Source organism: Leucopleurus acutus (genome assembly GCF_964270905.1).
Source record: "Leucopleurus acutus genome assembly, chromosome: 4".
Taxonomy (NCBI): domain Eukaryota; kingdom Metazoa; phylum Chordata; class Mammalia; order Artiodactyla; family Delphinidae; genus Leucopleurus; species Leucopleurus acutus.
Window position 1 is genome coordinate 149,554,003 of NC_139146.1, and position 16,925 is coordinate 149,570,927.

General features: G+C 42.5%; 1 protein-coding gene across 4 annotated transcripts in view; it reads right to left on the reverse strand.

The window, feature by feature from the left end:
• The window catches only part of HERC3 (HECT and RLD domain containing E3 ubiquitin protein ligase 3), a 138,922-nt gene that overhangs the window by 40,877 nt on the left and 81,120 nt on the right, over positions 1-16,925 (reverse strand). For 3 of the 4 annotated variants that reach the window (XM_082838085.1, XM_082838084.1, XM_082838087.1), the window contains 7 exons: positions 13,728-13,751; positions 13,548-13,637; positions 11,963-12,133; positions 9,770-9,913; positions 8,454-8,620; positions 4,998-5,064; positions 3,217-3,299 (listed from right to left, as the gene is read on the reverse strand). In XM_082838085.1, the coding sequence (XP_082694211.1) occupies positions 3,217-3,299; positions 4,998-5,064; positions 8,454-8,620; positions 9,770-9,913; positions 11,963-12,133; positions 13,548-13,637; positions 13,728-13,751 (746 nt within the window). The remainder of the gene's footprint in view (positions 1-3,216; positions 3,300-4,997; positions 5,065-8,453; positions 8,621-9,769; positions 9,914-11,962; positions 12,134-13,547; positions 13,638-13,727; positions 13,752-16,925) is intronic. The other variant, XM_082838086.1, reaches the window with a different exon arrangement.

Below are 16,925 nucleotides of genomic sequence, written 5' to 3' on the forward strand. Positions count from 1 at the left end.
TCGATCCCTGGTCAGGGAACTAGATCCCACATGCGGCAACTAAGAGTTCACATGCCGCAACTAAAGATCCCGCATGCCTCAACTAAAGATCCCACATGCTGCCGCGAAGATCCCACGTGCCGCAACGAGGACCCATCGCAGCCAAATAAATAAATAAATATTAAAAAATGAAAACTAAATAAAATAAAAACATTATCAGACTCTACGGAATAATGAGACTGTTCTTATTAAACAAATCATTCGCTGTTAACAAAAATACCAACATTATGTAGATAAAGAAAGGACAGTGCTTTCAGCTCCAAAAGATTCTTATTAAGTTAGAGTTTCAATTGAAACACCTACTTGAGACAAGACTAGCCTCTATATTAGATTCCCAGAGTCAAGATAATTTCATCATCTGAAGCCATTCTGTTGGGTACTTAGCAACTTCTGGATTATTTTACTTAATTCTGGTATTAGAGCTCACACTTGCCCCAAAGCTGAGGCTTCCTGGACAGTCTGGAAGGTTTACATGACAAAAAAGATTACTGAATGTTACATTAGACCACTTGGGCTTCTAGCTATCTTTAAAAGCATAAAAGGATGGAAGAAGAGGCCTGTCAGTTTTTCTATCATTCCTGTTTTCCAAAGGGAAAACTTATGGGAGGAAGCCAACATACATCACTTGGACAGAGTGAATTTCATAGCATCTCTGTTTGCATCTTTGCAACTATTTACAGTAAGAAGCCAACTAGCACCCAGAGCGACTTAGCTTTAATTTCCCAACATGCTTGAAACAGCACACAACTTCTCTTCATCTGTAACTTCTTCCACAGCTTCAACGAACCCTTGCCTCCAGAAGGCTTCCCTCGCTCACAACCCTCCCAAGTGGAGACTGCCACTCCCTCGTCTTTCCTCACCCCTACCGCTTCTTTAAGCCAAGAAGTTGTGTCTCTAGCTGATGTGCTAACGGTCCCTAAATCCTCATCTCAAGAGTCTACTTTCTATTCGAATACATACAACTCACCTAAGAACATACATTTTCCCTGTCCTCGTTTTTATTTATTTCACCACTTTTTTCCTTGTGTAGGCAACCTCAAGTTCACTGGTCATGAAGACTGGCATAAGTAAACAAATAAACTACTGATATAAGACTTCTCTTCTAATACAACAAACTAGGGAATATAACAAAAAAGAAGCGGACTCACAGACGTAGAGAACAAACTATGGTTACCTGTCGGGGGGAGGGGCAACATAGGGGGTGGGAAGTGGGAGGTACAAACTACCTGGTGTAAGAGAGGTTCAAGGGTATACTGTACAATATGGGAATACAGCCAATATTTTGTAATAATTGTAAATGGAAAGTAACCTTTAAAGACTGTATTAAAATTTTAAATGCAAAAAAGAAAACATCCTACTTAAAAAAAAAAACTATGAATTGATTTTAAAAAAAGACCTCTCTTGATGATAGACATAAATTTTCAGCTCTAAACAAAATCACCTAGGTATCACACAGACATGTCAAAATCAACACATACAAAATAGAACTCTTTCCCCTCCACCCTGTGCTACAGATTGTGTTTCCTGTTGGTCAGCTCTCCAAATGAGAAGCCTCAGAGCTGTTATCAATACGTGCCTCTCGGGACGTCCCCTGGTGGCACAGTGGTTAAGAATCTGCCTGCCAGTGCAGGGGACAAGGGTGTTCGAGCCCTGGTTCGGGAAGATCCCACATGTCGTGGAGCGACTAAGCACGTGCGCCACTACTACTGAGCCTGCGCTCTAGAGCCCACGAGCCACAACTACTGAGCCCACGAGCCACAACTACTGAGCCCGCGTGCCTAGAGCCCACGCTCTGCAACAAGAAGTCACTGCAGTGAGAAGCCCGCGCTCTGCGACAAAGAGTAGCCCCCGCTCGTCGCAACTAGAGAAAGCCCACGCACAGCAACAAAGACCCAACGCAGCCATAAATAAATAAATAAATTGATTTAAAAAAAAAATACATGACTCTCTAGTACCATCTGTGTATAATGAGACACCAGCTCCCGCTGATTACATAAACACGTAGCCAGCTCCGTATCCCCGCTAGCTTCACTTTGGCCCTTACCACCCTGCCCTTGAGCTACCTCAACAGCCTCGTAATGGGCCTCTCCACACGTGGCTGACTTCCATGTGGCCACCAGTCATCACTCAAAAAGAGATCAACCACGTCCCACTGCAAACCCATTCCAGGTCTTGACAAGCTCCACCCCAATACCACTGCGCCCACCCTCCATCCGCACCCTAAGCCCCACCCCACAAATACTCCTCATTCTCTGGCATGTGTTAAATTGGAGAGTCTGACTCATATTATTCCCTGTGTCTGAAATGTTTTCCCTCTTCAGGGTCTGGTCAGAGTGTTATGGCCTCTCCTCCTGGTTCCTTGGCGCTTGGCCTATCACTTTCCTATCACATGCACCATAATCTACTGCAATCATTCATTACACTGCCCCTTCCCAGCTAGTCTTGAGGATAAAAGTTACTTATTTCCTATACTCAGCAACACGCCTGGCTTACAGCAGACACTCAGTGCTTGTAAACTGAATTGATTAATATGCAGATGGCCAACAACCTCACTCATAATTTAATTCAAAAGCAAACAAAATTGAATTTTTTCCTCCTCCAAAGGGATAACACAGAGAAAACCATCCTGAAAAATCAGATATACTTGGATTAATTTTCATGAGGCAGAAAGAATTTAATTTAAAACCTGTATTACAAATTCTTCAGCAATAGAACCACAATAATCGTAAGCATCTGTACGGCATTCGCTCATTCAACACAGTTTTGGGAGCATTTTTATGCCACTCGCTCTGCTGGATACTGGAAACTCTGTGCTAAATGCTGGGAGTTCATTCATTCCAAAATGTTCTCCTATAAATTATCTCACTTTAGTCTCACAACCATTCCATGAGGGAGGCAAGACAGTTATTATAACCCCCTTTTGACAGATGAGAAACTGAGATCAGAGAGTTTACGTGATTTGCTCAGGGTCAAAGCCAGTAAGACAGAGATGTAGAACTACAACAGTTATCTCCTGAACCCAGGTCTGCTGCTTCCTCTACTATTAAACCCCTGAAGTTGCCTTAGCACCCTTACTCCCTCTGAAGAAGGGATGAAAATTTAACTTCAGTCTTGGTCTTAAAAGGAAAAGTGCAGAGAAATGAAGTAACGTGTGCACGGTCCAGGGTCAGGACTAACCTGTTCTCCTTGCACACAGCCACTCTGTCTCCCCCAGGTATCAGCTTCTTCTGTTCAATCACGCCATAGCTTTCTCGACAAATCTATATTTAAGGGGGGAAGAAAGAAACATTTCAATTTTGTAGCCCACTTATCTTTCTAGACCCCAAATGACTGAGAGAAGCGTTAGGAACAAATGTAGCTTAATGACTACTTATTACCACAGAACATTCTCAGGAGGAGAAAGGGAACCTGAGTCAGAGAACACTGGCACCTTAAAAGATATCTTTTTATTTTCCTTCATTACTGTTTTTTTTTAACATCTTTATTGGAGTATAATTGCTTTACAATGTTGTGTTAGTTTCTGCTGTATAACAAAGTGAATCAGCTATACATATACCTATATCCTCATATCCCCTCCCTCTTGCGTCTCCCTCCCACCCTCCCTATCCTACCCCTCTAGCTGGTCACAAAGCACCGAGCTGATCTCCCTGTGCTATGCAGCTGCTTCCCACTAGCTAGCTATTTTATGTTTGGTAGAGTATATATGCCAAGACATGGAGTTGCCAATAAATGCAATCAAAGAGAAAATGATATGAACTCTAGAAATTATATGTATAGGAGTAAAGAGGAATAATGCTTCAGTAATTTTCTTAATTGTATAGATTAATCATTCATTCATTTATTCAACACATTTACTGAACTCCTGTAACATTCAAGACACTCTGACCACCATATGATCCAGCAATTCTACTCCTGAGTATATATCTGAAAAAAACAAAAACAGTAATTCGAAAAAACACATGCACCCCAATGTTTACAGCAACATTATTTACAATAGCCAAGATATGGAAGCAACCTAAGTGTCCATCAGCAGATGAATGGGTAAAGAAGATGTGACACATGTACACAATGGAATACTACTCAGCCATAAAAAAGAAGGAAATTGTGCCATTTGCAGCAACATGGATGAACTTGGAGGGTTTTATGCTAAATGAAATAAGTCAGACTGAGAAAGACAAATACTGTACGGTGTCACTTGTACATAGAATCTAAAAAACACAACAAACTAGTAAATAAAACGAAAGAGAAGCAGACTCACAGATTTAGAGAACAAACTAGTGGTTACCGGTGGGGAGAGGGAAGGGGGTAGGGACAGTATAGCGGTAGGGGACTAAGGTGTACAAACTATTAGGTATAAAATAAGCTACAAAGACATACTGTACAACATGAGGAATATAGCAAATATTTTATAATAACTATAAATGGAGTATAACCTTTAAAAATTGTGAATCACTATATTGTACACCTGTAACTGATATAATATTGTACAGCAACTATAATTTGATTTTAAAAAAGACACTAAAGGGACTTCCCTGGTGGCGCAGTGGCTAAGAATCCACCTGCCAACGCAAGGAACACAGGTTCAAGCCCAGGTCCGGGAAGATCCCACATGCTGCGGAGCAGCTAAGCCCGTGTGCCACAACTACTTGAGCCCATGTGCCTAAAGCCCGTGCTCCGCAACAAGAGAAGCCACCGCAGTGAGAAGCCTGCACACCGCAACGAAGAGTGGCCCCCGCTCGCCACAGGTAGAGAAAGCCCGCTCACAGCAACGAAGACCCAATGCAGCCAATAAACAAATAAAATTTAAAAAATAAAAAAAGACTCTATGACTACAATAATTTGGTTCGAGAAGTCTCTGAATTTGTTCTTTGATTTGGAGAAAAATTAATGTTAACTGTGACTTGTAAGCATGATGAGAGAGACAGCTACAATCATAAGTAAACTGTGGAAATCCTTACCGTGAAGTTGAGGCAGAAAGTCTCCTCAATATCTTCCCCAGGGTAATCTAAAAGTTCTTGAAGACTCCTGATCACAGATTGACAGAGAAAGGAAATGAGGCAAATCAGACATGGCAATAGTGTTTCTATCTCAGTCACATGCCCACCAGACTGTCTGCAAGGAAACGCTATAAAAGAAGATTCTAGAATGAACATAAATCCAGACTGACAGAAAATCATGTTAACTGCATCTTGAAAAGAAATACGGCAGTTGACTTGTAAGACACTCATTAATCATTCTCTGTTCCTACTGACAAATCTTACTGAATTTATGGAGAAATTCTGATGGAATCATATCTGACACATGTGTTAACTCTGGTATTCCTCAGAAGTAGATACATGAGGAGATGGTCTTGCAGCGGTCCTACAGACTTGCTTTACCCATAGGCATTAGGAGAAAAATCCTCTTACCATAAAAAAAAAAAAAAAACTACTAAGTCACTGTATCCACTTAGGAATCTTAATGGCTTACTTGTTAATGCAAGGGGCTCTGTATGGTAAAGGACCGCCATATTAAAGAACACCGGAACGTGTTTCTGCCAACAATGATCATATCGTATACTCTCACGAGAATACGTTCTTATTACTAGACCTCATTCACACTTTCTTCTTTAGTGATCGCGGAGTCTGGCAGTTCCAGAAAGAAAAAATTGCCCAGAAAGAAAATTCTTAGTGTGGAATTTAAATCTGTTTCCAGTTAACCAGCCAAGAAGATTACTTGAAATGTATCACTCTCAGCCAGGTTGGCAAAGAAAATAGCACACATTTCTGTCACAGTTACCAAAAAAAGCAACCCTGCCTGGGTCTCCTCTGTCATTTTTTTATATTCCTTCTAAATTTTCTTTTCCTCTCTCTGTGCACCCTCTCCCCACATCCTTTATGATTTCTCTGTATTGGTGTCCTGTACTGGTGGTATGACAGTCTCATTTCCAGAGGGCGCCTTAGAGACCACCCTTCCTCTATCGTCATCTTAAAATCAGTATTCTTTCTCCATAAAAAAGGGATGTTCCGGGCTTCCCTGGTGGCGCAGTGGTTGAGAGTCCGCCTGCCGATGCAGGGGACACGGGTTCATGCCCCGGTCTGGGAAGATCCCACATGCCGCGGAGCGGCGGGGCCCGTGAGCCATGGCCGCTGAGCCTGCGCGTCCGGAGCCTGTGCTCCGCAATGGGAGAGGCCACAGCAGTGAGAGGCCCGCGTGCCGCAAAAAAAAAAAAAAAAAAAAAGGGATGTTCCTTCCTGTTGAAGTCAAAAGAACTGTACTGTTTAGAGAAGGTCACAGATATGGTGTCTTTTTATATACTTCGCCTTATGCGAAGAGAAACTCAGAATAAAATCAATTCAGAGGAACTCAGAATAAAAGGAGTTTTTAAGAGCCAGAAAGAATAATAACATAAAAACATGGTTCCACTACGCTGGAAAACCGTCTGGAGGTTCCTCAAAAGGCTAAACACAGAGTTACCATTTGCCCTAGCAATTCCACTCCCAGGTACATACCCAAGAAAAATGAAAACTTACATCAACACAACAAGTCTGTAAGAATATCCACAGCAGCACTATTAGTAACAGCCAGAAGGTAGGAGAAAGCCAGACGTCCATCAACTGATGAATGGATGAACAAAATGTGGCATATATCCACATAACGAAATATGAGTTGGCAGTAAAAAGAAATAAAATACTGATACAAGCTGCAACCCAGATGAACCTTGAAAACGCGCTGTGTGAAAGAAGCCAGTCACAAAAAAACACACGTGGTACGATTCTGTTTATGTGACATATCCAGAAGAGGCCATCAATAGAGACAGAGAGTAGCTCAGTGGTTGCCCAGAGCTTGGGGGATGAGGAAGTTGGGGATGTCGACCGAGGAGTCCCAGGTTTCTTTCTCAGGTGATGAAAATATTCTAAAATTGATTGTAATAAAGGCTGTACAACTCTGAATATACTAAAAGTCACTGAATTATATACTTCAGCTGGGTGAATTGTGTGGCATGCAAATTATACCTCAAACTACTTTCTTAAAAAGGCTCTGTGGGCTTCCCTGGTGGCGCAGTGGTTGAGAGTCTGCCTGCCGATGCAGGGGACGCGGGTTCGTGCCCAGGTCTGGGAAGATCCCACATGCCGTGGAGTGGCTGGGCCCGTGAGCCATGGCCGCTGAGCCTGCGTGCCCGGAGCCTGTGCTCCACAACGGGAGAGGCCACAGCAGTGAGAGGCCCGAGTACCGCAAAAAAAAAAAAAAAAAAAAAAAGGCTCTGTGACACAACAGAAAATGCATATATTGGTCTCTGTGCCCAGTTCCTGGCACAGGGCTCCCAAAACCCTAAGTGATGAGAGGGTTAGCAGCATCTTTTGTTCTAATGGGGTAATTCTGGGTGGGCTCCTGGGCGGGGGCTGGTCACCCGAAGGACCCAGCCACGATCTTCAGCTCCACGCCCCCCATTCTCCAGAGAGGGGAGAGGGGCTGGAAATGAAGGTCATAATTGATCACCCCGTAAGGAAGCCTCCTTAAAATCCCAACAGTAGGGGGTTCAGGGAGCTTCCAGGTTGGTGAACACATCCACACACGGGGAGGGTAGTGCACCCCAACTCCATGGGGTCAGAAGCTCCTACTACACTCAGGACCCCTCCAGGCCTCACCCTCTGTATCTCTTCAACTGGCCGTTCATCTGTATCCTTTATCGTAAACCCTGAATAACCTGGTAAACCTAAGTGTTTCCCTGAATCCTCCGGGCCGCTCTAGGAAATTAATCGGACCCGAGGAGGGGTCACGAGAACCTCTGATTTGTAACCAGATCAGACAGCAGTTGTGGGTAACCTGGGGACCTACTGCTTGCGAGTGGCACCCGAAGTGGGTGAGAGCAGTCTGGAGGGAAAGAGCACTGAGCTTGTGGGATCCAGTGCCATCTCTAGGTAGACGGTGTCAGAACTGAGGTGAATCGTAGGACACCAGCTGGCGTCATGGAGAATCACTTGGTGGTAGGGGGAAACCGCCACACGTTTGGTGACCAGAAGTGCTGTGAGTGTGGCTGCGGTGTGACAGTCAAGGTGACACAGAAGAGAGAAACACAGAAGGACAGGGAGACCTGTAGGTTTTTGCAAAATACAGACTCCCTTTTCAATACTTTCTCCCCTGTACTTATGGACCATGACAAAGCTCGAAGTCCTAATTTTTTGTTCAGGATAAGAAAAGCAGACAGCTGGATTCCTGGGCAGCTACGACTTCCCTTTTCCCCTTCCTCCTTCTGCCCCTAGAGTGACACAGGCACTGCTTCAAGCCAGGAGCTGTGGAGCCACATCTTAAGACAAAGCATACACAGCACAGTCTAATGATAAACTCTTAACTGGTACACGTGGTGTTGTCAACCTTTGGTCCCAGCGCCAGAGCAGTTCTCCACACCAGGCTCCCGTCTTCCAGCTCCATACCTTCCTTCCGTGGGTGACAGCTCCTTCAAGTCTTCCAGGCCAGGCTTCACGTTCAGTAGCTTCTTATAGAGAGCCAGCGGGAAGTGCAGGTCCACCACGGTGGAGTTGTAGATGGCGAGTCCACAGGTTATGCCAATCAAGTGAAACCAGTTGTGCTCTACAAAACACTTTCACCACATGCGCAAATGTGTTAAAAAGAAAAGCAGGGACTTCCCCGGTGGGCCAGTGGTTAAGAATCCGCCTTGCAATGCAGGGGACTTGGGTTTGATCCGTGGTAGGGGAACTAAGATCCCACACGCCACAGGGCAACTAAGCCCGCGTGCCGCGACTACAGAGCCCACGTGCTCTGGAGCCCACACGCCGCAACTAAGACCCGACATAGCCGAAAGTAAATAAATAAACATTAAAAAAAAAAGAAAAAGAAAAGAAAAGCAGTGTTTGCAGCCCTCAAAACAATCTGCCATTTACCTTAAAATATTTTCAGTACGAAAGAATGAAGATCTCGTTAATATTCAGTTACCTTCTGAAGCAGACAAGTACCCCTAACAAAAGTTCAGCTGTTGCCCAAAGATGCAATGCTGTAAGTTAAGCGTTTACAGCTCATCCGTGATACAGAGCACAGCTTACCCTCATTTAGAGCAATGCTGTCCAACAGAACTTTCTGCAAGGATGGAAACATTCTATTCTGTGCTGTCCCAGATGGCAGCCACTAACTACGTGTGTCTACTGAGGACTTGAACGGCGGTTAGTACAACTGAGGGAATGACTTTAGTATTACTTAATTTTAATTAAATAAAATTTAAACTTAAATAGCCACAGGAAGCTAATGGCTGCCTTTCAAGACAGTGCGGATCTAGGGAGAAAACTCTGGTAGAAAAAGAGCTAAACTATAGTCTGCTTGAAATGAGAATGCCTTTTAAAACTTAGCTCTCCAACTGAATTTTCAAAAAGTGTGAGTATGTGTATATCTGTACGAGTATTCATACACGTACTATCCCTGTTATTAAAATAAGATATATTTGACAACTACTTTTTATATGTCATAAAACCAATTTCTTTATCATCCCCTACTCTTTCTACCCTCCGAGGATTACAAAACTTGGAGCTTACCTACTAGAAATGGAAATGCGGCTAATGGGTGACAAAACACACTATGATGTCTTAGCAACGGGTGAAACACGAAGACGGGAAACATGATGATAATCATGTTAGATGATTACCTCTGTTATGCTCCCCTCTGTAAACACCAGAAGGCTAGGGATTGGTCTGACAGTTTAATTCAATTCATCTGTTGAAAGGTGGCGTCACTAACTTACCGTATCTGAAAACCACAAGAGATTTGAATCCTGATAGTAGGTAAACATTCCATAGATGGGATTCAACAATTCTTTTAATAGTAAAAGAAAGAACTCCTTTGTGACACCACCAGCATCCACTGCTTCTTCACCATCAAAAATGACCTTGAAATAATGAAAGTAGAATTAACATTTCAGGGAAATCACTAGCATTTTATGTTTGTTTTTTTGTGGTTTTTTTTTTTTTTAGCAAATTATTTCCAAAGTCAGGACAAAGAAAGGAAGATGTAACAGAGGATACACTGACGCAATGAAAACTGCAAAGTGTATCTGCTGATTATTAACAAGTCACTTAGAAACATACAAAACTTTCCCAGGCACTTCGTGGGATGCAGAGAAAGTCAGAAGTTTACCATATGTCCACAGGAAGTTTACCATATGTCCACAGGAAGTTTACCATATGTCCACAGGAAGTCTACCATATGTCCACAGGGAGTCTACCATATGTCCACGGGAAGTTTACCATATGTCCACGGGAAGTTTACCATATGTCCACGGGGAGTTTACCATATGTCCACGGGGAGTTTACCATATGTCCACGGGGAGTTTACCATATGTCCACGGGGAGTTTACCATATGTCCACGGGAAGTTTACCATATGTCCACAGGAAGTTTACCATATGTCCACAGGGAGTTTACCATTGGGGCAGGGAGGCCAACATAAAAGAACCAATTCGAGAATACATTTTATTTTCAAAGAGTCAGATACACTGAGAGGTCAATGTTCTGGCACGTAGAGAAGAGCAGTGACTAACTTGAATAAAGGAAGAAATCTCTCTCAGCGGGGTTCTTGAACTAACTGATGCATATGAAAGGGAGGAGAGCATTCCGAGCAGACACAGACCTGGGCTCTGTGAGGAGCTATAGAGAGACCCATCGCAACAACAGCTACAGCAAACCAAAGGACGAGATTTACTGAGAGTCTTCTACATGCCAGCCAGCACTTAAACTCTATTAACCTAATCCTCAGAACAGTCTTACGCACTGGAATTACTATTACCATCCCCATTTTACTGGTAAGGGCTCAGGTACAGAACTAAAAACAGCATTTAAGAAAGCTTATCCTGGGAACTTCCCTGGTGGTCCAGTGGTTAAGACTCCGCGCTTCCAACGCTGGGGCCACGGGTTTGATCAGGGGACAGGGAACTAAGATCCCGCGTGCTGCATGGTACAGCCAAAAAGAAAAAAAAAAGGCAAGCTTATCCCCGTGCCTGTGGTCAAGGTTGCCTAGAGCAGGAGAGTAAAGGTCTCCGATTATATGGATGCCAGCAGAAGACTTCAACATGCTACCAAGCAAGAACTGTCCCACCTGAATTACTGATCGAAAACAAGGGGCAAAGAAAGTACCCTCTCTTTGCAATATCAAAAACCTAACCAAGAAGTTCTAGGGAGAACTCCCAGGCAGACTGATGGGACTGATACTACTTACTGGAAATTTTTAAAAGGGTGACAGTATCATGGAGACCATCAGTTTCTTGCCTATTACATTTCAGAAGCTGGAGTTTACAACAGGATTGGAAATAGAGTTAGGAAAGTCTTCTGAAGGGAAAGGGAAATCACTTAAAACTTCAAGAATTCACTAAATATTTACCGACCAGCTACTGCGTACCAAGCATTGTGCTAAGCCCCGGGAATACACTAAGCGGTGACACAAACATGCATAATCTATGAGGAAAGACAATTTCTTAATTTAATCATTTCCAAGTACTGAGAGGGCCTATCCTAACAGGCCACCAGCTGCCCAGACAATGTCACTACCTTTCCGTTCTCTCTTTTTTTTTTACCTTCTTTCTCTCTTAAATCTTTGACATCCAAAGCTTCCTAGATGCTGGCTTGGTGGCTTTACCTAGTTGAAGCTTTAGCAGTGCTGCTGTTCGCTTGGTTTTGGTAGAGCTGGAGCCGGTAAACCGAAGAGAGCAGACAAAAAAGGCCCTACATTCCCCTCACGTAATCCACTGGCATTTTTATCTGATGTCACGTTGAGATGTTCTCTTTGGTGACTGGACAGAAGGAAGTGAGTAAATTCTTGTAACATGAATGAAAGAAAGAATGAACGGCTGTACTCCACGATTTTAATAAGATCTCTGCTGCTTCATCAACACTGTGTAAAGAAGACCCAGGAAGGGATTCAGAGGTATATACGGAAGGACTCACTCTGAGAGGCTTTTTCAGATCAATATCAGAATGAATGCTCAGCTCTCTCAGGGCATCTCCAACAAGGCTGCTCCTGCGAACATGAAGGACCAGGAAGGGGCTTCTGGCCAGCAGAGGCTCCAAGGTGAGAAGCATGAAGACGTTCTGCAGGTTGGCCCCGTTGACCGCCACCTGCAACAGCACATCCAAGAGCACAGTTACCACTCAGAGCGCACCTGTGAGTGGGGACAGCAGCCAGCCCTGCCTTTGGACCGGGGGTAGGTCGGGGCCAGGCTGACTGCAGCTCCATTTTGGTCTTTATTTTCCTCCTAACTTTTCCAGTAGATTTTCTCAGTTACTCATGTTTACAAAACACACAAATCTTTCTAATCTGAACCCAAAGAGATTAACTGAAACACTTTATGTAAACCATATGACCCATAACTCATTCCAGGAAAATAATTTAGACTAAGCTGATGAAGACTGAAATACTATCTCCGTAGAAGAAAGTGATGACAGACAGTGGGTAGAAACTATGACTTTCAAAGTGGCAGGAAAAGAAGCCTAACAACCCCTTGCTAAAAATGGTGTTTATTCTTTGAAAAATGTCCATTTTCTCTGGAAAACCTTTAAATTGTCAATATCATGGATATATCACTGTGAAAACATATATATATATATATAGAGAGATATACAGATAAGAGCTAGAGACAGACAGACAGATGGGGAAAGGGGGAGGGAGATGAATGAAGTTATATATCCACCAACAATGGGAACTGGTAGATTTGGATTGCTAATTCACAGATGTCTTTGTAGGCCTGTCAAAACCAATTATATTTTACAATAAAAATGGGTGTCTAAAATAAATTAAACAAATCTCTATAACTTGAGTTTTCGCTCAATAAAGAACTGCCAAGCTCCATTTAATTATCTATCAGGGGTCAGCAAACAATGGCCCAAGGACCGAATCCAGCCTGCTGCCGGCTTTTGTACAGCTCTTGAGCTAACAGTAGTTTTTACCTTTTTAAATAGTTTTTTTTTTTTTTTTTTTTTTTTTGCGGTACGGGAGCCTCTCACTGCTGTGGCCTCTCCCGTCGCGGAGCACAGGCTCCGGACGCGCAGGCCCAGCGACCACGGCTCACGGGCCCAGCCGCTCCGCGGCATGTGGGATCTTCCCGGACCGGGGCACGAACCCGTGTCCCCTGCATTGGCAGGCAGACTCCCAACCACTACGCCACCGGGGAAGCCCTTTAAATAGTTTTTAAAAAATCAGAAGAAAAATATTTCACTACATGTGAAAATTATATAAAATTCAAATTTCATGCTACAACAGAGCTGAATAACTGAGACAACTGTATGGCCCACAAAGACACGTATTTACTATGTGGCCCTTTATGAAGACACCTGCCACCCCCGTTTATGTAGGTGTGCGTTCACGTATATGTGTTATATTCAATATAAGATTGCTGAAAATTTTTCTAACAGTTCTAAAAGTTACCATGGAACTTCATCCAAACCAACTTTCTCCTATTAGGAAAAATTACAACTGAATGTATAAGATGAAAGAAACCCATAAGAAGAGAAAGTAAGGTTTAAAATGCGTTACCTGCATCTGCAGTTCAGCATCGGTCTGTAACATTTTGGTCTTGGCTTGGGCATCAAAGATGAAAGGGTAGGAACACAGTGTTACAGCATCCTAGAATAAAACATATTATTAACAATATTGTAGTATCCCACAGAGAATACTGCTGGAAAATACATAAATAAATTTTACAGAGTCATTTACCTGCATTATAGATGGTCTAGCCTTCTGTGTAAAGAAAAATAAAGTCTCTTAGTTGGATTACAAAACTTGAACTGTCTACCTCCCACAAATAACAAAACAAATAACAAAACAGATAACCCATCTGACCATTTGGCCATGGAACTAACACCATCTGAACAGCTGACTGGAGTTCTGATGGAACAGACTAGTTGTTTTGATGAATACAGACTGAGAAGAACACTAAAAACAATTTAAAAAAAATTTTAAAGGACCTTTACAAACCATTTCACTAACCCCATAATTCATAGTATTAACAGAACTCTCATTTATAAGAAATCTAATTCCCAAACAGGAGCTTTACAACCATGACTTCAGAGGTTAATTTTCTTGGGTAAAGTGGATAATGCAAATTTCATTTGTCAACATGTTAAGTCTCCCTTTTACACACACACACACACACACACACAGAGTCCCTCTTGGGAGAAACCAAATATTTAGAAAGCTGTCCCTGGAGGGCTTCCCTGGTGGCGCAGTGGTTAAGAATCCACCTGCCAATGCAGAGGGAACGGGTTCGAGCCCTGGTCCGGGAAGATCCCACATGCCGTGGAGCAACTAAGCCCGTGCGCCACAACTACCGAGCCTGCGCTCTAGAGCCCGCGAGCCACAACTGAGCCCGCGTGCTACGACCAACCACTGAAGCCCGCGTGCCTGGAGCCCGTGCTCCGCAACAAGAGAAGCCACCGCAATGAGAAGCCCGTGCACCACAACGAAGAGGAGCCCCCGCTCGCCGCAACTAGAGAAAGCCCAGGCAGCAACAAAGACCCAACGCAGCCAAAAATAGATTAATTTTAAAAAAAAGATATTTAGAAAGCTGTCCCTCACTAGGCACTTAGACCAATGCCTGGCCTACAGAAGACACTCCATCAATATGTGAATAAATCTGAATAAACTTTTGAGGAGGGGAATAACAATACAGACATACCTCGTTTTATTGGGCCTCACTTTATTGTGTTTCACAGATACTGCTTTTTTAAACATTTTTTTACATTATTTATTTATTTTTTATTGGAGTGTAATTGCTTTACAATGTTGTGTTAGTTTCTGCTGTACAGTGAAGTGAATCAGCTATATGTATACCTATATCCCCCCTCCCTCTTGGACCTCCCTCCCACCCCATCCCACCCCTCTAGGTCATCAGAGCACCGACCTGAGCTCCCTGTGCTACACAGCAGGTTCCCACTAGCTATCTGTTTTACACATGGTAGTTAGTATATTTATGTCAAACCTAATCTCCCAATTCATCCCACCCTCCCCCCACTTCCCCACAAATGGAATTTTGTGGCAACCGAGTCTCTCAAGGCTATGGGCGCCATTTTTCCAACAGCATTTGCTCACTTCATGTCTCTGTGTCACATTTTGGTAATTCTAACAATATTTCAAAGTTTCTCATTCTTATTTGTTATGGTGACCTGTGATCAGTGATCTTTGATGTTATCATTGCAAAAAGATTGCAACTGGCTGAAGGCTAAAATGACAGCTAACATTTTCTAGCAATAAAGTATTTTTTAATTAAGGTTTGTACATTCCTTGTTTTTTTTAAACATAATACTACTGCACACTTAATAGACCACAGTACAATATAAACATAACTTTTATATGCACTGGGAAAACAAAAAATTTGTGTGACTTGCTTTATTGTGATATTCACTTTATTGCAGTGGTCTGGAACCAAACCCACAATTTCTCCAAGGTATGCCTATAAATACATACAACCACAAACCTATCTAAGAGGTATGTTAGTTTCACTTATCAGGAGAAAAAAGGAACTCTCTCCTGAAAGGTTTTGTTAAGTTAATGAATAATGTTTGCTACATAACCTAACAGAAAGAAACAAAAAAAATCAACGGTATAGATCATGTTGACCTGTAGCAGTATTTCTCAAACAGAAAACCATGGATTTATTCCCAGAGATCTGAAAGTGCACTATGAATTTTTTAAATTTTGTTTTTTTTTAATGATATCCTAAACAAAATAAAAACACATTCTGAATGACCTCTTTATAATGATGTGTTACCATATAATCTGCATTTATTTTAACGATTGCACTGGTGCCATGTTATACTGAATTGTCCAAGGTTAATAAGAAAGAAGAAAAGCAGTCTTCCTTTGTAAGTGATGCATTTGTGCCCAGGAAAAGGCCACTGCAGTCCTGGCTCCCTTTTAATAGCCGCTGAAAGGACAAAAGAGAGCTGAGTCATCCCTGGGTGTATAGAACAAGCTGCAGAACTCAAGTCCCCAGGCCTGGCAGCCCGCAGTCCTGATCACAATGCAAGTGGGGTCTGGCTTCAGTAACGCATTTGCTCATCACGTTAAATCCATGAGGCTAATTTGTGTTTTACTGATTTTAGAGTTTTGTTAATATCTAATCTGTAAATGCGCTTTGGTTTTATAACATTTAAATGCTATGTGAATAAGAAGTGTATATCTACCTCCTTTTGTATTTGTGTGTATTTCAATGAAATCACTGAAAAGCAGTTTTAATTAAAATTCCCCTTGTTTATTCTTTAGAAACACGTTCCTTCAGGGATCTTGGAACATTTCCCTAGCCTGAGAAACACTAATCAGAGAAAGGATTCCAGTCCAGGGAGACAAGGTATGGAAGCCTGCACACAGAACCCAGAGGGACTTGATTCATTCTCATGCCTACTTCTCTGATTACTTTGAATTTGGGGATTGAAATCACTAAAATAAACACACACACACCATAAAACAGCACTAGGTACCTACAACGGGTACAAGTATCTCTTGGGATAAGTGTGTTGGGAAAGTGTGTTTAAACCTGGTGCCAATATTCAGAATTTTCTAACCTCCCTCTCAGAAGAGATTTTATTCTAAGCATTACTTGACTATTCTCAAGGCAAAAGAAAGATCTTTACCATGTGTGTTGGTCTCTAAAGCAAGATAAAGTTTTGAACACTTCAAATTAAAAGTGACTGTGGGAGAAGTGAAAACAGTTACTATAAAAACAGTTGTTGGCTTTACAGCATTGGCAGTATACAGTCGGCCCTCCTTATCCACGGTTCCACATCTGGAGATTCAACCAACCTCAGGTGGAAAATATGCAGGGGGAAAAAGAAGACAATTCCAGAAGGTTCCAGAAATCAAAACTTGAATTTGCCACACACCGGCAACTATTTACATAGCATTTACACTGTATTA